Source organism: Pseudophryne corroboree, chromosome 8, assembly GCF_028390025.1.
Source record: "Pseudophryne corroboree isolate aPseCor3 chromosome 8, aPseCor3.hap2, whole genome shotgun sequence".
Taxonomy (NCBI): Eukaryota; Metazoa; Chordata; class Amphibia; order Anura; family Myobatrachidae; genus Pseudophryne; species Pseudophryne corroboree.
In genome coordinates this window covers 91,886,979-91,913,100 of record NC_086451.1, presented here as the reverse complement: position 1 = coordinate 91,913,100, position 26,122 = coordinate 91,886,979, and the positions used below count along the sequence as shown (strand labels likewise).

At 47.9% G+C, this 26,122-nt stretch overlaps 1 protein-coding gene across 11 annotated transcripts in view; it reads left to right on the top strand.

Annotated features, from left to right (window-relative positions):
- The window catches only part of PRRC2B (proline rich coiled-coil 2B), a 229,527-nt gene that overhangs the window by 77,109 nt on the left and 126,296 nt on the right, over positions 1 to 26,122 (top strand). For 9 of the 11 annotated variants that reach the window (XM_063936785.1, XM_063936791.1, XM_063936787.1 and 6 more), the window contains exons 4-6: positions 12,768 to 12,870; positions 13,298 to 13,370; positions 15,079 to 15,246. In XM_063936785.1, the coding sequence (XP_063792855.1) occupies positions 12,768 to 12,870; positions 13,298 to 13,370; positions 15,079 to 15,246 (344 nt within the window). The remainder of the gene's footprint in view (positions 1 to 12,767; positions 12,871 to 13,297; positions 13,371 to 15,078; positions 15,247 to 26,122) is intronic. The other 2 variants (XM_063936794.1, XM_063936788.1) reach the window with 1 other exon arrangement.

Genomic DNA, 26,122 nt, shown 5'->3' with positions numbered 1-26,122 from the left:
CCGGTCTCCGGTCCTCTCTGGGGCTTTAGGGGTTTGCTGGGCAGGGTGTCCGGCCTCCGGAGAGCTGCTTAGGTGGAGGGGAAAGTCCGTGTAACCGCCGCTCCGGGCCCGGCGGTCCCCCGTCCTCACCCCAAAATCGAGGCCCCGGCTTCAGGGACAGAGGTAGGCCGCAATCCGCAGGGGGCAGCGCAGGGCCCCCCCGATTCCGCAGCTTCGACCTCTGGATGCAGGGTGGTTCAGCAGGGCTTAGGGGCTGTGTAATTATACAGAAGCCCTCAGATTTGGGCCAGGGGGTCTCTTTTAAAAAGCTGCTGGCTGGAGCTCTTCACAATCCTGACCTCCCTCGATGCCAGCCAGGCCACGCCCCCCAGAGCTTTGGTTTTCTTAGCTACTGCATAGTTTACTTTTACTCCTCCATAGAATCTCACTGATGTAACACAGATGCCTACTACACTTAAATTAATTTTCCTGGGTAACGCTTCTATTGCCATGTGCAGCCAGTCTGTCTGAAGGGAAGAGGTTCTTTTTAGCTTCTCAAATTGATGCTTCAATAATAAAACCTTTGAACTGTGCATTTAATGGGTGGTATGCCACTTACGGTTATGTTTGATATCTGTTCTTATTGTGCTAGATGTGTGAACAGCTACATAGTGACAGTTCATTAAACTGTGCTTTAGTTCTTCGTTATATCTTGGTTGTGCAAGGCATGGATTGCTGGCCATTGTAGTTGTACGAAGGGTTACACTACTGCCTCACAGCACTGGGGCCATGGGATAGCCCTATCTGCGATTCCGTTGTTTGTGTGCTCCCTGCTTGGGTAGCTATACGAATAGATGCCTGGCGGAGCAATTCAATTGTTTCTCCATTTGGGCGCCAATTAGTATTGCCGCTGCCAAAAACAAAGCAGCTAAACCCGTCTAAAGAATTGGTTGTTATGGCAACACCTTCACTTTATCTCTTCAAAAGACTAGATATGTCTGCTTGGTGATATTTATGGGTTGTGTGTTTGGCAGATAAATTTGACTGGCGCGTTTCCGACTGTGCACATATCAGCCGATTAAAGTAGTGCTGACATTGTAAGCACCCGTAGAGGTGTGGGGGAAAATTTGTGGTGATGGCAGGACGCAATGGGCTGTTTTGGAACGACACATCGCATCAATATTAGGAATTTCATTATCCGCCAAGCTCTAGTAGGAAGCGACTGACTCAATATCTACTGTGAAGTGCAATGTAATATGTGGGAGGGCTTTATTCACAATAAAGAATAAAGATTTTAAAGAACATGGTCTGCAAAGTGAATTTAATTGTCCTCCTGTTTGTGCTCCATAAATGTAATGTTAATTTAGAGTAAGCTTTGTTCCTACTCTGGCCCAAAGTGGACTGGTGTACTAATGCTTAGTTTTTACAGCAACTAAGAGTCAAAATCCCTGCAAAAATGTATTTAATGGGTGGAGATATTTGTGACTCCGTGTGTATTAAGGAGAAAGTGAAAGTTTACACATTCTGTAGTTTATCTTCTCAGCCATCCGGGAGAAACATATGCTTGTGTCCACACGAGCAGTTTTTCTCCTTCAAAACTCTATGATGTCAGCCATTACAATGCGATAGCTTTCCTGTTACTCTATGTAGAGACAGGTAGACAAGAGTGCCCCCCATGGTATATATTGCAGGGCGCCTCCGCCTCTTCCTGTCTCTGAGCATAGGTATGTTCTGTAGTGTTGTCTCACCACCTCATAAGTCCCAGCATCGCACCATTTCAGTGTTGGAGAATGTGAATGGGCTGTGAGTCCGTGGATCACAGGTCCACTACCTGCAGGAGCAGATCTGGATGTAAGAATACAGAGTATTGCCAGGATTGCAATACTCTGCTTATCTTTATTTGGACTGTATCTATATCTAGGTCATAATAAATATGTCTTCATGTATATATGTATGTATGTATGTATGTGTATTATGTTGGCTGAGGTTGTTAGTGGATTGCATTGGTGAATGATACAGGGGAACATGAACACTCTGTTTACACTGCGAAATTGTCCTTTTCTCTTACGTCCTAGAGGATGCTGGGGACTCCGTAAGGACCATGGGGAATAGACGGGCTCCACTGGAGACATGGGCACTAAAAAGAACTTTAGGTATGGGTGTGCACTGGCTCCTCCCGCTATGCCCCTTCTCCAGACCTCAGTTTAATACTGTGCCCAGAGGAGACTGGGTGCACTACAGGGAGCTCTCCTGAGCTTCCTGTAAAAAAGAATTTTGTCAGGTTTTTTTATTTTCAGGGAGACCTGCTGGCAACAGGCTCTCTGCATTGTGGGACTGAGGAGAGAGAAGCAGACCTACTTCTGTGAGTTTCAAGGCTCTGCTTCTTAGGCTACTGGACACCATAAGCTCCAGAGGGAGTCAGAACGCTGGTCTCCCCTAGCGGTTCGTCCCAGAGCCGCGCCGCCGTCCTCCTTGCAGAGCCAGAAGATAGAAGCCGGGTGAGTATAGGAAGGTAGAAGACTTCGAAGGCGGCAGAAGACATCAGAGCTTCACTGAGGTAACGCTGCGCGCTATTGCTCCCAACACACACAGCGCACACTATGGGCGCAGGGCGCGGGGGGTGCGCCCTGGGCAGCAATGTATACCTATAGAACTGGCTGTAAAGACACATTTATGTATTTTTAGAGTAATCCCCGCCAGTTTGTTGAAATAGAGCGGGACCGAAGCTCGCCACTGAGGGGGCGGGGCTTCTCCCTCAGCACTCACCGGCGCCATTTTCTACACAAGCACACGCTGAGAAGCTGGCTCCCCGGACTCTCCCCTGCTGATCTCCGGTGACAGAGGGTTTTAAAGAGGGGGAGGGGGGGGGGGCACATAATTTGGCGCAGTGTGTAGCGCTATATCTGGGTAAAAAAATTCTGTTTCCCAGGGTTATTGGCGCTGGGTGTGTGCTGGCATACTCTCTCTCTGTCTCTCCAAAGGGCCTAGTGGGGAAACTGTCTTCAGTTAGCGTTTTCCCTGAGTGTGTGGTGTCAGTACGTGCGTGTCGGCATGTCTGAAGCGGAAGGCTCTCCTAGGGATGAGGTGGAGCGCATGAGTGTGGTATCTCCGTCGGCAACGCCGACACAGGGCTGGATGGATATGTGGAATATTTTAAATGCAAATGTGAATTTATTGCACAAACGCTTAGCCAAAGCAGAGTCCAGGGACAGTTCAGAGGGTCATACCCTGCCTTTCCCTATGTCACAGGGGCCTTCTGGGTCTCAAAAACGCCCACTTTCCCAAGTAGTTGACACAGATACCGACACGGATTCTGAATCCAGTGTCGATTATGATGATGCGAGGTTGCAGCCAAAATTGGCAAAGAGTATTCATTATATGATTATTGCTATAAAGGATGTGCTGCATATTATAGATGACCCGGCGGTGCTTAATCCAAAAATCCACATGTTTAAAGAAAAGAAGCCTGAGGTTACTTTTCCACCCTCTTTTGAATTAAATGAGTTATTTGAGAGTGCTTGGGAAACTCCAGACAAGAAAATGCAGATTCCCAAGAGGATTCTTATGGCGTATCCTTTCACGATTAAGGACAGGATACGCTGGGAATACTCCCCAAGGGTGGACAAAGCATTGACACGCCTTTCAAAAAAGGTGGCGCTACCCTCTCAGGATACCGCTGCCCTCAAGGATCCTGCTGACCGCAAGCAGGAAACAACCTTGAAGTCGATTTACACACATACCGGTACCTTACTCAGACCGGCAATAGCGTCGGCCTGGGTTTGTAGCGCGGTACTAGCGTGGACCGAAACCTTATCTACTGATATGGATACCATGGATAAGGAAACTATTTTATTGACCCTGGGCCATATTAAGGATGCGGTCCTTTATATGAGAGAGGCTCAAAGGGATTTAGGCATACTGGGGTCCAGAGCAAACGCCATGGCAATTTCTGCCAGGCGAGTGCTGTGGACCCGACAGTGATCGGGTGATGCCGACTCAAAACGTCATATGGAGGTTTTGCCTTCCAAGGGTGAGGAATTGTTTGGGGAAGGTCTCGCGGACCTAGTTTCCACAGCTACTGCAGGTAAATCATATTTTTTACCTTATGTTTCCTCACAGCCTAAGAAAGCGCCACATTATCAGATGCAGTACTTTCAGCCACATAAATCCAAGGGAGCTCGGGGATCTTCCTTTCTTGCCAGAGGTAAGGGCAAGGCGGAAAAGCTGCCAATTACAGCCAGTTCCCAGGAACAAAAGTCCTCCCCGGCCTCTACTAAATCCACCGCATGACGCTGGGGCTCCATGGGTGGAGTCCGCTCCTGTGGGGGCACGTCTTCTTCTTTTCAGCCAGGTCTGGGTTCATTCTCAGGTGGAGCCCTGGGCAATAGACATTGTGTCCCAGGGGTACAAGCTGGAATTCGAAGAGGTGCCTCCTCGCCGGTTTTTCAAATCGGCACTGCCGACTTCTTCCCCGGAGAGGGAGGTGGTTTTGGCTGCTATTCAAAAGTTGTACCTTCAACAAGTGGTGGTCAAAGTTCCCCTGCAACAACAGGGGATGGGCTATTACTCAACCCTGTTTGTGGTCCCGAAACCGGACGGTTCGGTCAGACCCATTCTGAATTTAAAATCCTTAAACCTATACTTAAAGAGGTTCAAGATGGAATCGCTCAGGGTGGTCATTGCAAGTCTGGAAGAGGGAGATTATATGGTGTCCCTAGACATAAAGGATGCATACCTTCATGTCCCCATTTATCAACCTCACCAGGCGTTCCTGAGATTTGTGGTGCAGGATTGTCACTACCAATTTCAGACGTTGCCGTTTGGGCTTTCCACGGCCCCGAGAATTTTTACCAAATTAATGGCAGAGATGATGGTGCTCCTGCGCAAGCAGGGTGTCACAATTATCCCATACTTGGACGATCTCCTGATAAAAGCGAGATCGAGAGAACAGTTGCTGGACAGCGTATCACTCTCCCTGAGGGTGTTACAACAACACGGTTGGATTCTCAATCTACCGAAGTCAGTTAGTTCCAACGACCAGATTGCTTTTCTTAGGCATGATTCTGGACACGGAACAAAAGAGGGTCTTTCTCCCGACGGAAAAGGCTCTGGAACTTCAGGACTTGGTCAGGGACCTGTTGAAGCCAGACAGGGTATCTGTACATCACTGCACTCGAGTGCTGGGAAAAATGGTGGCGTCTTACGAGGCCATTCCATTCGGCAGGTTCCATGCCAGGACCTTTCAGTGGGACCTTCTGGACAAATGGTCCGGGTCACATCTACAGATTCATCAGATGATCCGCCTGTCCCCCAGGGCCAGGGTGTCTCTCCTGTGGTGGCTGCAGAGTGCTTACCTTCTAGAGGGTCGCAGGTTCGGCATCCAGGAATGGGTGCTGGTGACCACGGACGCGAGCCTCCGAGGATGGGGAGCAGTCACACAGGGAAGAAACTTCCAGGGTCTGTGGTCAAGCCCAGGAGGCTTGCCTACACATCAACGTTCTGGAGTTAAGGGCCATATACAACGGCCTCCATCAGGCGGAGACCTTACTTCAAGGTCTACCGGTTCTGATTCAGTCAGACAACATCACAGCAGTGGCTCATGTAAACCGCCAAGGCGAGACAAGGAGCAGAGTGGCTATGGCAGAAGCCGCACGGATTCTTCGTTGGGCGGAGAGTCATGTAAGCGCTATGACAGCAGTCTTCATTCCGGGAGTGGACAACTGGGAAGCAGACTTCCTCAGCAGACACTATCTGCATCCAGGAGAGTGGGGACCTCCTCAGGAAGTCTTCGCAGAGATTGCAAGTCAATGGGGACTGCCTCAAATAGACATGATGGCGTCACGTCTCAACAAGAAACTTCCAAGGTATTGCGCCAGGTCAAGGGACTTTCAGGCGTTTGTAGTGGACGCACTGGTGACTCTGTGGGTGTTTTCAGTCGGTCTATGTGTTCCCTCCTCTTCCTCTCATCTCAAAGATACTGAGAATCATAAGACGAAGAGGGGTTCAGGCGATTCTCATCGTTCCAGATTGGCCTCGAAGGGCCTGGTATCCGGATCTTCTGGAAATGCTCTCAGAAGATCCGTGGCCTCTTCCTCTCAGGGAAGACCTGTTACAACAAGGGCCCTGTCTGTTCCAGGACTTACCGCGACTGCGTTTGACGGCATGGCGGTTGAACGCAGGATCCTAGCGGAGAAGGGCATTCCGGAGGAGGTCATTCCTACTTTGATAAAGGCAAGGAAAGAGGTGACATCATTATCACCGGATCTGGAGGAAGTATGTGTCTTGGTGCGAAGCCAAGACTGCTCCTCCGGAAGAATTCCATCTGGGCCGTTTTCTCCACTTTCTGCAAACTCGAGTAAATTTGGGCCTAAAGTTAGGCTCCATTAAAGTTCAAATTTCGGCTCTATCCATTTTCTTTCAAAGGGAATTGGCTTCTCTTCCAGAAGTCCAGACTTTCGTGCAGGGAGTGCTGCATATCCAGCCTCCTTTTGTGCCTCCAGTGGCACCTTGGGACCTTAACGTGGTGTTACGGTTCCTTAAGGCTCACTGGTTTGAACCGCTTCAAACAGTTGAATTAAAGTATCTCACTTGGAAAGTGGTCATGTTGTTGGCCTTGGCTTCGGCAAGGCGAGTGTCGGAGTTGGCGGCTTTGTCTCACAAAAGCCCCTATCTGATTTTCCATGTGGATAGAGCTGAGTTCCGGACTCGTCCTCAATTTTTGCCTAAGGTGGTTTCTTCGTTTCATATGAACCAACCTATTGTGGTGCCTGTGGCTACACGGGACGTGGAGGATTCAGAGTCCCTTGATGTGGTCAGGGCATTGAAAATCTTATGTGGCCAGAACGGCTCGAGTTAGGAAAACTGCCAACAAGGTTGGTGCTCCTGCATCTAAGCAGACTATTGATCGCTGGATCTGTAACACGGTTCAGCAGGCTCATTCTACGGCGGGATTGCCGCTACCGAATTCGGTTAAGGCCCATTCCACTAGGAAGGTGGGTTCTTCTTGGGCGGCTGCCCGAGGCGTCTCGGCATTACAACTTTGCAGAGTGGCGACTTGGTCGGGTTCAAACACTTTGGCAAAATTCTACAAGTTTGATATCCTGGCTGATGAGGACCTCATGTTTGCTCAATTTGTGCCGCAGAGTCATCCGCACTCTTGCGCCCGTTTTGGAGCTTTGGTATAATCCCCATGGTCCTTACGGAGTCCCCAACATCCTCTAGGACGTAAGAGAAAATAAGATTTTAAACCTATCAGTAAATCTTTTTCTCGTAGTCCGTAGATGATGCTGGGCGCCCGTCCCGGTGCGGACGACATTCTGCAAGACTTGTATATAGTTGTTGCTTACATAAGGGTTATGTTTTCAGTTGAATCAGTTTTGGACTGAGACTGATTTTGTTTCATACTGTTGACTGGTTCGTATAGTCCATGTTATACGGTGTGAATGGTGTGGCTGGTATGAATCTTGCCCTGGGATTCCCAAAATCCTTTCCTCGTACTGTACTTATCCTCTGGGCACAGTTTCTCTAACTGAGGTCTGGAGGAGGGGCATAGAGGGAGGAGCCAGTGCACACCTATACCTAAAGTTTTTTAGTGCCCATGTCTCCAGTGGAGCCCGTCTATTCCCCATGGTCCTTACGGAGTCCCCTGCATCCTCTACGGACTACTAGAAAAAGATTTACCGGTAGGTTTAAAATCTTATTTTGTCTGATTATCCATAGGGGCAACAGACTTTAACACTGGTTATAGGTGGCTGTGCTGGAGTCTGGGCACCATATAGTTAATATCCTCTTCCCCTACACATTACCAGATTTTCATTCCAACCAGCCAAATTGGCCCGATGGTATAGTGCATAGGTTCTCAAACTCTATCCTCAGGACCCCACATAGTGCATGTTTTGCAGGTAACCCAGCAGGTGCACAGGTGTATTAATTACTCACTGACACATTTTAAAAGAAAATAGAAAAACCGTTCCTCCTTTGGCGCTGCAAATTGGAGCAGCAATGGGTGGTACAAAAATAGGTCACCAACCTATACAACAGTATACAATGGAAAAAGTACAACCTCACTTTCTGCGCTCCAAATGTCCCATCGATTGAATGGTTTCTCACCAGAGCAATGGTATCATATGAAAAAGAAAACAAAACACAACATAGTGTAATATAGTCTGAGAAAAAGTTCTTTCCTCTGTGTGGGGGGGGAAGATTAGGTGATGTAGAATTTCCCCAAAAAGATTCAAACGTCCACCTTCTTATGGGATCACCACAAGTGTTGTCATGCCAACGGAACAAGGAGTTCATACATGTATGCTTACTTGTATAAGCGAGGTAGAAAACACATAAAGGTTTCTTTATTGTGAGTGCTGTCTTGTTTTTCTTCAACCAATTCGGAAGGGATGAATATCACTCACAAAATATATGAGAATAATTAAAAAAAGGGAGCCAATTAGGGCAAACAGAAACCCCTTTATTCAAAATACAAATAGACGACCAGCCATACCATAAAAGGAAAAGGTCTACAGGTGAGCTGAGGACCGAGTTTGAGAACCTGTGATATAGTGTATGCACAGCTTTAGTAAGTTCAACACAGGTGACTGCAATCATAAATGAGGAGGGAAGCCCAGGAGCTTTGTGTACCTGGCAGAGTGTCTGCTATATTCGTTTTTACTATGGACATATATCCTCCGTTTTTTGATTGGTTTGCTGAGGGTAACGCATTGTTAATGTTATACCCTCCAGTGAGTCATGCCTCTATAATACAGATAGTGCTGAAATAAGTGCTATTTGTGTATGTGGGAAATCTGGATGATTGCCCTATTTCTCTCCATCACACACTGTTTTACTCAGTGTTGGGGGCTATGATCTACTGTCTAATGTTCTTAGTGATGTCATTGAATGTTTCTTATACCCCTTTTCCACTAAAAGTTGCGGATCTGACCCGGGATTTGGAACACGGTTCCAAGCCAGGTCAGACCCGAGACTTGACCCCTTTTCCACTGCGGCGCGACCCAGGAATATCCTGGATCGGCGCCGTTTACACTACACCCGGGGGCAGTGTCTTCTGGCCGGCGCTTGAAGGTGACGTTATCTCCAAATGCCGGGAAAACCGGCTGATCGGGGGACACTGGGCACGTTCTCAGTCCCGTTAGGAGGCCACACACCCTATTCAAAGGTGGCCACCTTCATGCTAAAAATTGCTGCTAGGCTGCCCCCAGCCACAGGCACACACTTTCCTGTACAGTGCTGCTGACAGCGTGCGTTGATTTCCCCCCCCCCCCCCCCCCCCCCAAATAAAACGACCGCCTGCGGGATACTGCGCATGCTGTAAACGTGTCCCGGGTCGGGTGACCCGTGTACCCCGTTTACACTACATTCCCTGGCCCAACCCAGGTAGCTACCCGGATAGCATTCCCTGTCACTTGACCCGGGTTTTTTCTGAGGGAGCAGTTTCCACTACCAAAAAACCCGGGTCAATGCGCGCCCCCGTGCAAAAACCTGTTGTTTTTTTTTTGAGCTAGTGGAAAAGGGGTATTAAGCTTAATAATTGGCAAATGAAAGAGAAAACCGTAATAATGATCTGGTCAGAATGTGCTTCTTTGCGTGTGTGTGTGTGCCTACTGCATCATTGGAGAAACCCTGGGCAGGCTGAAAAGCATTCCCTGCTCCGCGCACACATTTTCTGTGGTCAGTGCACATGGAGGAGGCATCCAGAAGGGGGATGGCGTCTGAGCCCCATCTCAACCACCAGAGAGATACCCACCCGGCATACGCCCCTGCCTAGGTTTTGGGGAGTTTTCATACAGATCCTGTACTGAATAATTAGATTGGTGACTTGCGTGCTCTCTTTAGTACTTTTTATAGGATTTGTTGTCAAGAAGATAAATTGCTACAATGTAAAGTATGCGCAGCCAGTGATCTTTTTCTGCTGACAAAGAAGCTGTAGTCCAATCCTGCTCCAGCTCTTGTGAAACTACACGTTCCAGCATGCCTTGCCTTCGTTTTGCTATTAGAATGCTAAAACTACAGAAGGGCATGCTGGGAAGTGTTGTTTCACAACAGCTGGAGAGCCGCAGGTTGGCCAGGTTTGCTGTAGTCTTTACTTTGAACACAGTCCGCAGACTAAAGGGACCAGTCGGCCTCTGTGAAAGCTGAAAGAGCAAATAGCTTGGATGAAATCGCTACAGAAAGTCAGAAGAAAGCAAATAAACACATAGTTAGTTTAATATTTAGCATAATGTTAGCATCCTGCTTAAATATAAATTGATGGGGATGAATAAGGCAACTACATCAGCGCAAAAGCCGTTTTTGAGGAGCTTGTTCATAAGATCATAGTCTTCCTAACACATCAGGTGGTAATTCATGGGGAATGGATGTAGGTGGAGAAGCATCAATTTGACTACAAGACTGGAACACATGTTAAACTAAATGAAGGTATACTGAAATGAAGACTGTTACCTGAAGCAGAGGTCTGCTAGATTTATTGAAAATGGATGTCCTCTTAGATTCCACATCAACAGAAAATTGGAGGTTTTATGAAGCTTCCAATTTCCACTGGAATTACTTTGGAGATGGGCATTGCCGTGTGGTCTGTAGCCAGAGCCCATAGATTATTGGGTTAGACACTCCAGCTGGATACTTGGGAGTTGGTAAACAGGCAGTCCCTATGAAATATTGTCATTTATTCAAAGGGCGATGTTCAATTCTTCCCGCCACCGTTCACCCCAGCCAGCAGCTGTTAAATTGTTTCTGCCGACGGGCCCGATATAATTTCAGCTCACTACCCCAAGGAGTGGTGAGCTGAAATGCACTAAAAGTGACCCTTTTGGGCACCCAAACGGGACTTTTCGCATTGCGTCCATTAGCTTAGTTGGGTTTAGACACTTTACGTGGCTAAACCAGACTGCTATGGGCGCAATAGGGGTGATAACGGGGGACAATTAAATATCGCCCTGTGATCTCCCGTCGCTTTAGATGGGAGATCAGGCGCAATATATCAATTGAATATCGGCCAAAGAAAGTTAGAGACCCTGCACGGAACCTCTTTGAACACTCTTTAGTCTTCGGTATGATCTATGGCATCAGAAGTAGTGGTCAGAGGAGACCAAAGGTGGGGCCCTTTATTTTGAAACAAATGAACTTGATGGTTCAAAAGTTTTCTGGATGTGAAGTCCCGCTGTTTACCATAAATGCATACATCTAACATCTCACTCTTACATCTAAATAAAATACAGAGATGCAAGAAGTTAGGAACCTGACAATACAACAGGCAGAATATTTCTTTCACCTCTCAACAAACTTTTGATGTCTTCAGGATTAAGGATGAAAGACAAAATCGTGGGACCCCTACAATGACTGAAGCGAACAGTGGGCAGAGTTGCACAATTTAGACTCATTCCATAAAAGATCACTGGGTTTTAGAAATTGCAAAAAGGTTAGAATTCCATTAGTATCCAAGGGAAAATGTCTTTATACAGTCCCATGGTTCCACCAAACTCAGAGGCTTTGCAAGATCTTCTACAAAACTTATTCAAGTCAAGAGCAATTGCCCCAGTTCCTTCAGGCCAGGTTTTATTACTGGCTGTCCTTTTCAAAAAGTTTCACACTACTCAGGACCGGAGATTACTCAATAAGTTTGTTGATGTCGATTGCACATGGAATCAGTGAATTCTATCCTCATGGCTGTCTCCAAAAGAGATTTTTTTGGAGCTTTTGAAGATTCTTCCATGGTCTAGTTAAAGTTCTGCATAGGAAATTTTTCTAGTTCTGGATCATCAGAAACACCCTTCCAATTTACCGGTCTGCCTTCCGGCCTGGCAACCTCTCCAAGGACCTTTCCAGGGGAAAATAGTACATACGCAGTCTTCAACTGGTCTTACTAGCACTATAGGATGACAAGCAAGACTCTCTAAACCACAACATCGGGTTATCAAGAACCACCAAACAGTCTTTCACATGATGGCAAAACCCAAGATTGAAGAAGTCACCTGATGGAAAGATATGTGCTTCTTCAGCTGGACATTATTGTAAAAAAACATAATGCCAGAATGCCAAGGTTGTTAGGCACTGTTCGGTGTAGGCGTCAACTTTCTTATGCTTTTACGGTTTCATTTCCTCTTGCTTAAAAATCACAAAGGAGAAATAAGTAGTACCAAATTTCCTTTTTTTTTTTATCAAGTTATCAATGTTTCCCAGTAGTTTGGGAGATTCTTGAGAAGTAGCCATGGCTTCTCTATCCCTTGTCCAGTTTTTGTTGCCAGTCTCTATCTCAGCTTGGAAGGAAAGCTGCACATCTTAACTTCTGGCAGAGGAAAATGTATTACGATTACCGCTAATCAATTCACTGTTTTCTGCAGCGTTTCTCCTATTTAAACCACTAGTTTATGATTTTCCATTAATATGATGGAATTTGCCCAGATCATTTCAATTAAGCAGGATCTCACTCTTGTACGACTCTATAAGCACTACATGCAGCCAGCTGGGAACCTGGGGAAGTTTTATTACTATTCAAAACTATTTCTTCTGTGACTGTCACAAGTGTTTTTTAAATGTGCTCAAAAAAGCTTCAATATTGAGTGTTTGTTCCCTGTTTGTGTTGCTGCAAGGTGAAAACTGTTTGTAAAGAGCACTGGGATATTTTATTCCAACAGTCAGATGTGATTCCATCTTTTTATTATCACTGAGCGCCCTTAGAGCAATTCAGTTCATGAGCTATTTATGTGATTCCATTGTTTTCTGTTTTTGGCGTTTCTCACAATTGTTACGTTTTTATCTTTGCTTTTTTCATCCTGCAGTTCCAGTGTAACAGTTCCTCCGCAGCCGGAGTTGCTGCCGCCGCAGGGTTTGCAGAAGTCTGTCTCCAATTTACAGAAACCGAACACAGCGAACAGTCCGGAGGTCAGTTTGGGAGAGATTGAGGGGGGGGGGGGGGATGGGGAGTTGCATGTTGGTGGGATAGTGGTGCCACTTGCGTAGAGTTTGTGTTTTTCTCGTGTTTCCATATTTATTTTATTCTACGTGAGGTTGTGAAACTAGATCATAAGCTCCATTGTTGTAGGATCCGCTGTATCTGAATAGAGCTCGGAGTGTACAGTGGTGCAGAATATGTTTTACATTATATTATATAAAGGATTATTAGATATGACCATGATCCCTCTGCATTATTTGCAGACCTAGTACATGGCAAGTGGTGGTGTTCAAGTCTTACTTGAACAGGCGGTAGGTTAGTTATTGAAACACAGGCTTTCCCCAGTTTACTAATGTGTTTGTTACCTTCTGTGAAGGTTGAATCTAGTGTAATTTACTCTTTATTTTTTGTATGCAGATTATAAATTTAGTGCCAGGTGGGCCAAAGTCATGGGCTCAGCTGAACGGAAAGCCAGCAGGACAAGAAGGTGGTAAGCACTGCTTTGTGTATCCTGTTTGTGAGCAGTAATGTCAGTGTTGTATATTTAACTGCATCGTCCTTTCACTGTGCCAATTATAAACCCCTTTGTCAGGAACCTAGGCAAGTAATATAGGCTTAACGGGTAATGTTTATTTTTATTTTTTTATTGCTGTCTTGCAAAAAAACTATCACCTGTTAATACAGTCAGTGTCGTAACCTCGGTCTACCACCATAGGGATTTTCCCATCATCATACATATAGTTGGAATCTATTAACGATTCTTTACATTAACATACACTGTTCCTTTTCCTAATGAATGCAGGGTGAAATGTATGATTATGGCCTTAAAGATTTTAAAATGCATGCCCTCCTTTGCCCATTATCGGGGTGATGTAAGGCCATTTACTGCCTGGATTTTTACAACCGCGATTGCATAAGAGGGAGAGCGTTAACTCGCCTGTCTGGCATATCCCATTCTCCCTCTTTTTGATCCGTTGGCCGGCGCTTTCAGGTAGTCTCTGCATGCTCCTCTCAAAAATTCCCAGCGGCCCCCACAGCTTTATTGAAGAAGAAAAAATGATTTACACACTCCCTGGCTGAGTATTCCCTCATCCAGCAACAACTGCTGCAGCTATCGAAATTATCTGCAGTCGTCGGAATGGTCGTTGCAACTTACCGTTCATAACCTGCCAAACCAGATCGGCACCCTATCTAGGTATAGTGGCACCGATAGTTACAGGGGAGCATAGCGCCACCATCATTCTGATCACGTCCCGACAATATTACATGCAGGGAAGTGGTAACTGCAGCACCTAACATGAACAGGTAAAACACCGTCCTGTATCTTTTTCTGGGTGTAGTATGGTATGCCGGCGGCCGGGCTCCCGGCGACTAGCATACCGGCGCCGGAATCCCGTCAGCGTGGTGAGCCCAAATGAGCCCCTTGCGGGCACAGTGGCGTACCACGCTATTTATTCTCCCTCCAGGGGGGTCGTGGACACCCAAGAGGGAGAAAAAGTGTCGGTATGCCGGCTGTCGGGATTCCGGCGCCAGTATACTGTGCGCCGGGATCCCGACAGCCAGCAAACTGAAGACCACCCTCTTTTTCCCTGTGTTTGAAGGAAAATGTTAGTGCAAGGTTTGGTTTGCACAATGTGTGGTTGCTCCTGCAAGAGAAACCCTCTCATTTTTCTTAGTATATCTGTGGGGGGTTTCTGCTGGGTAACCCACGATACATTAGCACAGAAAGTTCTGATGTCTGTAGCAGTGTAAATTATTGTGGACCGTTTCCTTACATCATATCCTCCTAAAATGTGCTACTGGCATAATTAAAAAGCAACTTAGTTTCAGTCCTTCTGTCTAGGGGAAACTGCCAACAATTGAGTATAGAGAGCGCACATCAATCTAGCTTGTTTGTAGCTAAGCTCTACATCCCTTCAACATTTCTCAGCCAGTCGGAAGTCTGTTTTGACTCGATGTGCCATGGAGTGGCACCATCATCCATTCCCAGTAAGCTGAGAGGGGCTCATGGAATGTAGAGGACGCAATCTTGGGTACAAACATGTCTTGGTTGGCAGCGTCCCGGAGATAGAGAAAGAGGAACTGATTTAACCTTGAGTACCAAAAAATAATTTTATTCCGTTCTGCGTATGTGGAAAGTGACTTTCTACCCGGACCGGCTTATCCTAACATGAGGGTTTTCGTTCTCGTCTCTGCAGGTTCAAGGGGCTCAAACCGACTGTTGTCCTTCTCTCCCGAGGAATTTCCAACACTGAAAGCAGCTGGAGAGCAAGACAAGGCTGGCAAAGAAAAGAGCGTCTTAGATCCGTCGTATGGGCCCGGACCAAGCCTCCGCCCCCAGAGTAAGCCCCTCGCCCTGCTTCCCGGTAACCGCTCTGAACGTTTTATTGTCAGTCCTCCCCTTACCTCCATTTTGCTTTGCTCCTGTTAATCTACTGTAGATTTAGCATCCTTTGTTGCTGCTACTTCTGTATGTGTAAATTCTTTAAATTAGTTTCTGTAAAAAATAAACTAGACTGTATGTGCTCCTATATAAAATGCAGTCTACTGACTCTGTAGTGCAGTCTGAAATTCTTGAAATCTGATCTTAGTACAGTGTGTTTTGCAAAATAATTTGAGCTGCCTGTTAGACAATGTGGCCTAGAGCACAGTGTAAGGATAATGCTGCCTGTTAGACAATGTGGCCTAAAGCACAGTGTAAGGATAATGCTGCCTGTTAGACAATGTGGCCTAAAGCACAGTGTAAGGATAATGCTGTCTGTTAGACAATGTGGCCTAGAGCACAGTGTAAGGATAATGCTGTCTGTTAGACAATGTGGCCTAGAGCACAGTGTAAGGATAATGCTGTCTGTTAGACAATGTGGCCTAGAGCACAGTGTAAGGATAATGCTGCCTGTTAGACAATGTGGCCTAAAGCACAGTGTAAGGATAATGCTGTCTGTTAGACAATGTGGCCTAGAGCACAGTGTAAGGATAATGCTGCCTGTTAGACAATGTGGCCTAAAGCACAGTGTAAGGATAATGCTGTCTGTTAGACAATGTGGCCTAGAGCACAGTGTATGGATAATGCTGTCTGTTAGACAATGTGGCCTAGAGCACAGTGTAAGGATAATGCTGCCTGTTAGACAATGTGGCCTAGAGCACAATGTATGGATAATGCTGTCTGTTAGACAATGTGGCCTAAAGCACAGTGTAAGGATAATGCTGTCTGTTAGACAATGTGGCCTAGAGCACAGTGTAAGGATAATGCTGCCTGTTAGACAATGTGGCCTAGAGCACAGTGTATGGATAATGCTGTCTGTTAGACAATGTGGCCTAGAGCACAGTGTAAGGATAATGCTGCCTGTTAGACAATGTGGCCTAGAGCACAATGTATGGATAATGCTGTCTGTTAGACAATGTGGCCTAGAGCAGTGTAAGGATAATGCTGCCTGTTAGACAATGTGGCCTAGAGCACAATGTATGGATAATGCTGTCTGTTAGACAATGTGGCCTAGAGCAGTGTAAGGATAATGCTGCCTGTTAGACATTGTTGTCTAGAGCAGTGTAATGATAATGCTGCCTGTTAGACAATGTGGCCTAGAGCACTGTGTAAGGATAATGCTGCCTGTTAGACATTGTTGTCTAGAGGAGTGTAATGATAATGCTGCCTGTTAGACAATGTGGCCTAGAGCACAGTGTAAGGATAATGCTGCCTGTTAGACATTGTTGTCTAGAGGAGTGTAATGATAATGCTGCCTGTTAGACAATGTGGCCTAGAGCAGTGTATGGATAATGCTGTCTGTTAGACAATGTGGCCTAGAGCAGTGTAAGGATAATGCTGCCTGTTAGACATTGTTGTCTAGAGCAGTGTAATGATAATGCTGCCTGTTAGACAATGTGGCCTAGAGCACTGTGTAAGGATAATGCTGCCTGTAAGACGTTGTGGTCTAGAGCACTGTGTAAGGATAATGCTGCCTGTAAGACGTTGTGGTCTAGAGCACTGTGTAAGGATAATGCTGCCTGTAAGACGTTGTGGTCTAGAGCACTGTGTAAGGATAATGCTGCCTGTAAGACGTTGTGGTCTAGAGCACTGTGTAAGGATAATGCTGCCTGTAAGACGTTGTGGTCTAGAGCACTGTGTAAGGATAATGCTGCCTGTAAGACGTTGTGGTCTAGAGCACTGTGTAAGGATAATGCTGCCTGTAAGACGTTGTGGTCTAGAGCAGTCTGTCTGTCATGTTCGTACATTAAGGAGTCTATGTGTTAAGCCTTGGAGAGAGAGAAACTGGATGGAGATAAAGAACCAGCCAACTGCCATGAAAAACGACAGGAGCTTTATCTCCATCCACTTTATCTCTCTCCAAAGGGGGAATGTAGTAAGGTGTGAGAACCAGAAAGTGAGAGCGTTTGTATACCTGTTTATTTTTAAAGTGGCAATCATTTACATGTCCAAATAAACCTGGCTTTACCATATAAATGACTGTCACTTAAAAAAAAAAAAAACAGGCCATTTTAAAAAGATCACGCAAACTCCCCATTCCCCCCCCCCCCAAAAAAAAAGCTTGGTACATGGGGGTCTATTCATGAAGAAAAAGAAAACCGAATTGTTGCTTTTCACTATATATCGCAACGGTTCGATGTAACCTAGAGCTTTACGTAGCAGTTCAAGTATGCGGTACAGTGGGAGAAGTGTGGAGGCTAAGGCAGGTCCTTCCTGTGCATGCGACAGTTGCTGAGGTCAGGGAGGACTGCCGGGACATCAAGGGGGCGGAGCCCGAACAGATGCCATGCAGGAGACAGGGAAGTAAGCAACTTCCCTGCCGGTTTCGTCACAGTGTTCAGACTACGCCACCCTGAGATGGTGAATCTGAACACAGGAGTAGCGGAAATCTCTGCTTCCAGTCCTTTTAATTATTCGCACTAACTATACTAAATCAGGATTTTGGTACTTACCGATAAATCCCTTTCTCCGATTCCACAGGGGCCACTGGAGTGCAGATACAATGGGGAAGATTCCGCCGCTTCAGTGGAAACGAAGCGGGAAGCGCCCTGTATCCCCCACCTGCAATGTATGCCGCTGCCGGGGAGCGGAGAGCGCTGAGCCCGCTGTACAGAGCGGGCTGAAGCTCCCCCCCCCCCCCCCCCCCCCCCACAATGGACTAGCAAGTGCGCCTCTGTTTAACCTTGATACGCTCCGGACAGGCTATGACTGGGGATTAGAGGGGAGCCGTCCAACCACGACATAATGCTATTACCCAGAACTGCACAAGTAAATGAGTAACCAAACAGTAGGCACACTGAAAGGCAATGTAAAATCATACATCAATGTACTCACCGCTGTCCTGATGGAGTTGCCCCGGCACGCGCCGCACGTAGCGGTGTCCGGCCACTCATACTCTGCCGACGTAGCGGCCCGACACGCGCCGCACGCAGCGGTGTCTGGCCACTTTTGATACTTACCGCTGCCGTACTGCCGGAATATTCCCCATTGAATCTGCACTCCAGTGGCCCCTAGTGGATGATGGAGAAAGTTATGGTGATGCGATTCAGCCACAGTGCGGGGGTACTGCTGTAGAAGTCAGAAGCTTCTCCACGGAAACCTGCTCTCCGCAGAACAGTGCTTTTCTCTGCTCCATGAATAAGACCCTAAGCAACAAATTGTAAAGCCTGGAATCTTGTTGTGCTCATTGTTGGTGTTTGTGCATGTGCCCATGTGGGTTCGCACATGCCACACCTGCTTAGGAGATGGCATAAATGAAATCTCCCAATGCTGCTCACCTTCAAATGCTGGTTTCTGTATTGCTTTCTTATGTTAACTTAATGAAACTACTAGGTGATTTATCGCACCCTACAGGCGCTCTTCACACCGTCGTAAGGGGCTAAGCCCCCTTAACTCTTGCACGCCCTTGTGCAATATTTGTATTATATGGAGTATTACCTCCAATCATAATTGTGTGAGTGGTTAAATATTGCACGGACAATGGGCGTGCGATGGCTAAGGGGTCGTAGCCCCTTGCAACTCCGTGAACAGCGCACGCAGGGCCTGATGAATCACCTAGTAGGTGCTGTGATTGGGGGAGTGGCGAGGGAGGTGGTCCTGGGGTAGCGCTGCTTGGGGAGGGGCTGTTGCAGGGGGGTGCTGCTGGTGGGGGAGGGGCTGTTGTGGTGGTGCCGGGGGAGGGGCGGGTGCGTGGGTGGAGGTCCGGAGCCACCACGGGTGGGGGAGGGGAGAGGGGGTGCTGCGGGAGGGGGTTCGGAGCCACTGCGGGTGGTGGAGGGGTGTGTGTGGGGGTGCCGCGAATGGGGCCCGGAGGTACTGCAAGTGGGGGAGGGGCGAATAATGCTTCTCCTCCTGGAAGCCACTAAGCTGCTGTCCTCCCTTTGGCAGTGCCTCTCCCGGAGACTCTCACACCAGCCAATCAGCCAGTCACTATTGTTAGCGCGGGTGTCCCAGCGCGCCGCATTACAGGGAAGAAGATGCACTCAATAAACTACAGTTTCCAGCAGGCCTTAGCGCCAGAATGCTTCGGCGCTAAGGGCTGCTGGGAGCTGTAGTTTATTTAGTGCGTCTACTTCCCTGTAATGCGGCGCGTTGGGACACAGGCGCTAACAATAGTGACTGGCTGGCAGAACTGACTGACTAGCTGAATCAATGTAATGGTGAGAGTGCTATGCAGTGTCAGTGACACTGCACACCCACTGCACTGTCACCTTTTACATTAATTCAGCGTCCAGACATTACCCTCAGCAATATCACCCACTCTATACGTTACATTAGCCATCTCGGGGCTTCCAGGCCGGCAGCCCAGGTGCTGTGTTGCGGAGTCGGGGCTTCTGGGGATCTAAGCGCGGCTGTGGCAGGGGGGCACTACTGACACATCACACGCAGAGGAGGCTCCGGGGCTCACAGAGTATGCGGCGTAGGGAGGGCTATGAAAGCCTTCCGCTGCGCTGCTTTCATACATATCTATGCCGGTGGCCGCAGCAGCTTTTGTTCCACCTGCGTCGTGGCTACGGAGTGGGGATTGTTGATGCCAGAGGAGGCAGGCAAGGCGGACTGGCAGCAGGACGTAGGACGCTGCAGTAAAAGGATTTTTGCCCCCCTATCTACAGGGCACAGACTTGCTGCAGATGCAGTGGCATACCTTCCACCTGTACTTTTTTGGCAGGTACAGTACCTTTTTCTGCAGCGGGGTACAATGGTATTCCACAGGGAATAACATCGGGGTGTAGAGTTGGATCTTGATCCGAGGCACCAACAGGCTAAAGCTTTGACTATTCCCAGGATGCATTGCACCGCCTCCTCTATATCCCCGCCTCCAGGCACTGGAGCTCAGTTTGTAAGTTGGTGCCTGCAGTTCCGGTCAGCTAACAGGGAGGGCTACGTTAGGCAGTCCTGAAAAGAGCTTTTCTGAGAAGAAAGAAGACTTCAAGGGCCGCAGCATAGGCACTTGGTCCTATATGTCATACTGACATATCATGCTGCGGCTCCCCCAGGGACGCTGTATACTCCCGCGCCCTGGTTGCCGGGTACTTACAGCAGAGGTGCTCCGGTCTTCTCAGGCACACACACCGCTGCTGCTCTTTGGGATCGCGTGCCCGCATGATGGGGAGGAGGTAAGAGGGTCCCCCAGGCGAGACCTGCTGAAATAGCGATCCGGGATGCAGTCTCCGGAGACGGACCGCGCCACTGGCGTGGACATTGTGCCCGTGCAGGGACCCCACTGTATCCACCAGGGCAAGGAGCACAGGTCGGATTTACCAAAATCCGTTTTCTCTATCGTCCTAGTGGATGCTGGGGTTCCTGAAAGGACCATGGGGGAATAGCGGCTCCGCAGGAGACAGGGCACAAAAAGTAAAGCTTTAGGATCAGGTGGTGTGCACTGGCTCCTCCCCCTATGACCCTCCTCCAAGCCAGTTAGATTTTTGTGCCCGGCCGAGAAGGGTGCAATCTAGGTGGCTCTCCTAAAGAGCTGCTTAGGAAAGTTTAGCTTAGGTTTTTTATTTTACAGTGAGTCCTGCTGGCAACAGGATCACTGCAACGAGGGACTTAGGGGAGAAGAAGTGAACTCACCTGCGTGCAGGATGGATTGGCTTCTTGGCTACTGGACATCAGCTCCAGAGGGACGATCACAGGTACAGCCTGGATGGTCACCGGAGCCTTGCCGCCGGCCCCCTTGCAGATGCTGAAGTAAGAAGAGGTCCAGAATCGGCGGCAGAAGACTCCTCAGTCTTCTAAAGGTAGCGCACAGCACTGCAGCTGTGCGCCATTTTCCTCTCAGCACACTTCACACGGCAGTCACTGAGGGTGCAGGGCGCTGGGAGGGGGGCGCCCTGGGAGGCAAATGAATACCTATTTTGGCTAAAAATACCTCACATATAGCCTCCGGAGGCTATATGGAGATATTTAACCCCTGCCAGAATCCGTTAAGAGCGGGAGACGAGGCCGCCGAAAAAGGGGTGGGGCCTATCTCCTCAGCACACAGCGCCATTTTCCCTCACAGAAAGGCTGGAGGGAAGGCTCCCAGGCTCTCCCCTGCACTGCACTACAGAAACAGGGTTAAAACAGAGAGGGGGGGCACTAATTTGGCGATATGCTTATATATATATATTAAGATGCTATAAGGGAAAACACTTATATAAGGTTGTCCCTATATAATTATAGCGTTTTTGGTGTGTGCTGGCAAACTCTCCCTCTGTCTCTCCAAAGGGCTAGTGGGTCCTGTCCTCTATCAGAGCATTCCCTGTGTGTGTGCTGTGTGTCGGTACGTGTGTGTCGACAGGTAGGAGGACGATGTTGGTGAGGAGGCGGAGCAATTGCCTGTAATGGTGATGTCACTCTCTAGGGAGTCGACACCGGAATGGATGGCTTATTTAGGAAATTACGTGATAATGTCAACACGCTGCAAGGTCGGTTGACGACATGAGACGGCCGACAAACAATTAGTACGGTCCAGACGTCTCAAAAACACCGTCAAGGGTTTTAAAACGCCCGTTTACTTTAGTCGGTTGACACAGACAGGGACACTGAATCCAGTGTCGACGGTGAATAAACAAACGTATTCCTTATTAGGGCCACACGTTAAAGGCAATGAAGGAGGTGTTACGTATTTCTGATACTACAAGTACCACAAAAGAGGGTATTATGTGGGATGTGAAAAAACTACCATAGTTTTTCCTGAATCAGATAAATTAAATAAAGTGTGTGATGATGCGTGGGTTCCCCCCGATAGAAAATTATGGGCGGTATACCCTTTCCCGCCAGAAGTTAGGGCGCGTTGGGAAACACCCTTTAAGGTGGATAAGGCGCTCACACGCTTATCAAAACAAGTGGCGGTACCGTCTATAGATAGGGCCGTCCTCAAGGACCAGCTGACAAGGCTGGAAAATATAATAAAAAGTATATACACACATACTGGTGTTATACTGCGGCCAGCGATCGCCTCAGCCTGGATGTGCAGAGCTAGGGTGGCTTGGTCGGATTCCCTGACTAAAAATATTGATACCCTTGACAGGGACAGTATTTTATTGACTATAGAGCATTTCTATATATGCGAGATGCACAGAGGGATATTTGCACTCTGGCATCATGAATAAACGCGATGTCCATAACTGCCAGAAGATGTTATGGACACGACAGTGGTCAGGTGATGCAGATTCCAAACGGCACAGTATGGCCGTATACAGGAAGAGGACTTGTTTGGGGTCGGTCCATCGGACCTGGTGGTCACGGCAACTGCTGGAAAATCCACCGTTTTTTACCCTAAGTCACATCTCTGCAGAAAAAGACACCGTCTTTTCAGCCTCAGTCCTCTCGTCCCTATAAGATCATATCTGCCCAGGGATAGAGGAAAGGGAAGAAGACTGCAGCAGGCAGCCCATTCCCAGGAACAGAAGCGTTCCACCGCGTCTGACAAGTTCTCAGCATGGCGCTGAGACCGTACAGGACCCCTGGATCCTACAAGTAGTATCCCGGGGGTACAGATGGGAATGTCGAGACGTTTCCCCTTCGCAGGCTCCTGAAGTCTGCTTTACCAAGTCTCCCTCCGACAAGGAGGTAGTATGGGAAAAAATTCACAAGCTGTATTCCCAGCAGGTGATAATTAAATTACCCCTCCTACTACAGAAAAGGGGTATTATTCCACACTATATTGTGGTACTGAAGCCAGAAGGCTAGGTGAGACTTATTCTAAAAATTTGTTTTTGAACACTTACAAAGGTTCAAATTAAGATGAAGTCACTCAGAGCAGTGATAACGAACCAGGAATAAGGGGACTATATAGTGTCCCGGGACATCAGGGATGCTTACCTCTATGTCCCAAATTTGCCCTTCTCACTAAGGGTACCTCAGGTTCGTGGTGCAGAACTGTCACTATCAGTTTCAGACGCTGCCGTTTGGATTGTCCACGGCACCCTGGGGTCTTTACCAAGGTAATGGCCGAATTGATGATTCTTCTTCGAAGAAAAGGCGTCTTAATTATCCCTTACTTGGACGATCTCCTGATAGGGGCATAGTCCAGGGAACAGTTGGAGGTCGGAGTAGCACTATCTCGGATACTGCTACAATCAGCACGGGTGGATTCTAAATATTCCAAAATCGCAGCTGATCCCGACGACACGTCTGCTGTGCCTAGGGATGATTCTGGACACAGTCCAGAAAAAGGTGTTTCTCCCGGAAGAGAAAGCCAGGGAGTTATCCGAGCAAGTCAGGAACCTCCTAAAAACAGTGCATCATTGCACAAGGGTCCTGGTAAAAATGGTGGCTTCCTACGAAGCAATTCCATTCGGCAGATTTCACGTAAGAACTTTTCAGTGGGATCTGCTGGACAAATGGTCCGGATCGCATCTTCAGATGCATCAGCGGATAACCCAATATCCAAGGACAAGGGTGTCTCTCCTGTGGTGGTTATAGAGTGCTCATCTTCTAGAGGGCAGCAGATTCGGCATTCAGGATTGGATGCTGGTAACCACGGAGCCCAGCCTGAGAGGCTGGGGAGCAGTCACACAAGGAAAAAATTTCCAGGGAGTGTGATCAAGTATGGAGACTTTTCTCCACATAAATATACTGGAGCTAAGGGTAAATTTATAATGCTCTAAGCTTAGCAAGACCTCTGCTTCAAGGTCAGCCGGTATTGATCCAGTGGGAAAAACATCACGGCAGTCGCCCACGTAAACAGACAGGGCGACACAAGAAGCAGGAGGGCAATGGCAGAAACTGCAAGGACTTTTCGCTGGGCGGAAAATCATGTGATAACACTGTCAGCAGTTTTTCATCCCGGGAATGGAAACTGGGAAGCAGACTTCCTCAGCACGACCTCCACCCGGGAGAGTGGAAACTTCATTGAGAAGTTTTTTCCACATGATTGTAAACCGTTGGGAAATACCAAAGGTGGACATGATGGCGTCCCGTCTGAACAAAAAACGGGACAGGTATTGCGCCAGGTCAAGAGACCCTCAGGCAATAGATGTGGACGTTCTGGTAACACCGTGGGTGTACCAGTCGGTGTATGTGTTCCCTCCTCTGCTTCTCATACCTAAGGTGCTGAGAATTATAAGACGTAGAGGAGTAAGAACTATACTCATGGCTCCGGATTGGCCAAGAAGGACTTGGTACCCGGAACTTCAAGAGATGCTTACAGAGGTCTTATGGCCTCTGCCGCTAAGAAGGGACTTGCTTCAGCAAGTACCATGTCTGTTCCAAGACTTACCGCAGCTGCGTTTGTCGGCATGGCGATGGAAAGCCGGATCCTAAGGGAAAAAAGGCATTCCGGAAGAGGTCATTCCTACCCTGGTCAAAGCCAGAAAGGAGGTGACCGCACAACATTATCACCACGTGTGGCGAAAATATGTTGCGTGGTGTGAGGCCAGGAAGGCCCCACAAAGAAATTTCAACTCGGTCGTTTCCTGCATTTCCTGCAAACAGGAGTGTCTATGGGCCTCAAATTGGGGTCCATTAAGGTTCAAATTCGGCCCTGTAAATTTTCTTCCAGAAAGAATTGGCTTCAGTTCCTGAAGTCCAGAAGTTTGTCAAGGGAGTATTGCATATACAAACCCCTTTTTTGTGCCTCCAGTGGCACTGTGGGATCTCAACGTAGTTCTGGGATTCCTCAAATCACATTGGTTTAAAACCAGTCAAATATGTGGATTTGAAGCATCTCACATAAAAAGTGACCATGCTCTTGGCCCTGGCCTGGACCAGGCGAGTGTCAAATTGGTGGTTTTTTCTCAAAAAAGCCCATATCTGTTTGTCCATTCGGACAGGGCAGAGCTGCGGACTCGTCCCCAGTTCTCTCCCTAAGGTGGTGTCAGTGTTTCACCTGAACCAGCTTATTGTGGTGCCTTGCACCTACTAGGGACTTGGAGGACTCCAAGTTGCTAGGAGTTGTCAGGGCCCTGAAAATATGTTCCAGGACAGCTGGAGTCAGAAAATCTGACTCGCTGTTTATACTGTATGCACCCAACAAGTTGGGTGCGCCTGCTTCTAAGCAGGCGATTGCTCGTTGGATTTGTAACACAATTCAACTTGCACATTCTGAGGCAGGCCTGCCACAGTCTAAATCGGTTAAGGCCCATTCCGCAAGGAAGGTGGGCTCATCTTGGGCGGCTGCCCGAGAGGTCTCGGCATTACAACTCTGCCGAGCAGCTACGTGGTCAGGGGAGAACACGTTTGTAAAATTCTACAAATTTGATATCCTGGCAAAAGAGGACCTGGAGTTCTCTCATTCGGTGCTGCAGAGTCATCCGCACTCTCCCGCCCGTTTGGGAGCTTTGGTATAATCCCCATGGTCCTTTCAGGAACCCCAGCATCCACTAGGACGATAGAGAAAATAAGAATTTACTTACCGATAATTCTATTTCTCGGAGTCCGTAGTGGATGCTGGGCGCCCATCCCAAGTGCGGATTATCTGCAATACTTGTACATAGTTACAAAAATCGGGTTATTATTGTTGTGAGCCATCTTTTCAGAGGCTCCGCTGTTATCATACTGTTAACTGGGTTTAGATCACAAGTTGTACGGTGTGATTGGTGTGGCTGGTATGAGTCTTACCCGGGATTCATAATTCCTCCCTTATTGTGTACGCTCGTCCGGGCACAGTACCTAACTGGCTTGGAGGAGGGTCATAGGGGGAGGAGCCAGTGCACACCACCTGATCCTAAAGCTTTACTTTTTGTGCCCTGTCTCCTGCGGAGCCGCTATTCCCCCATGGTCCTTTCAGGAACCCCAGCATCCACTACGGACTCCGAGAAATAGAATTATCG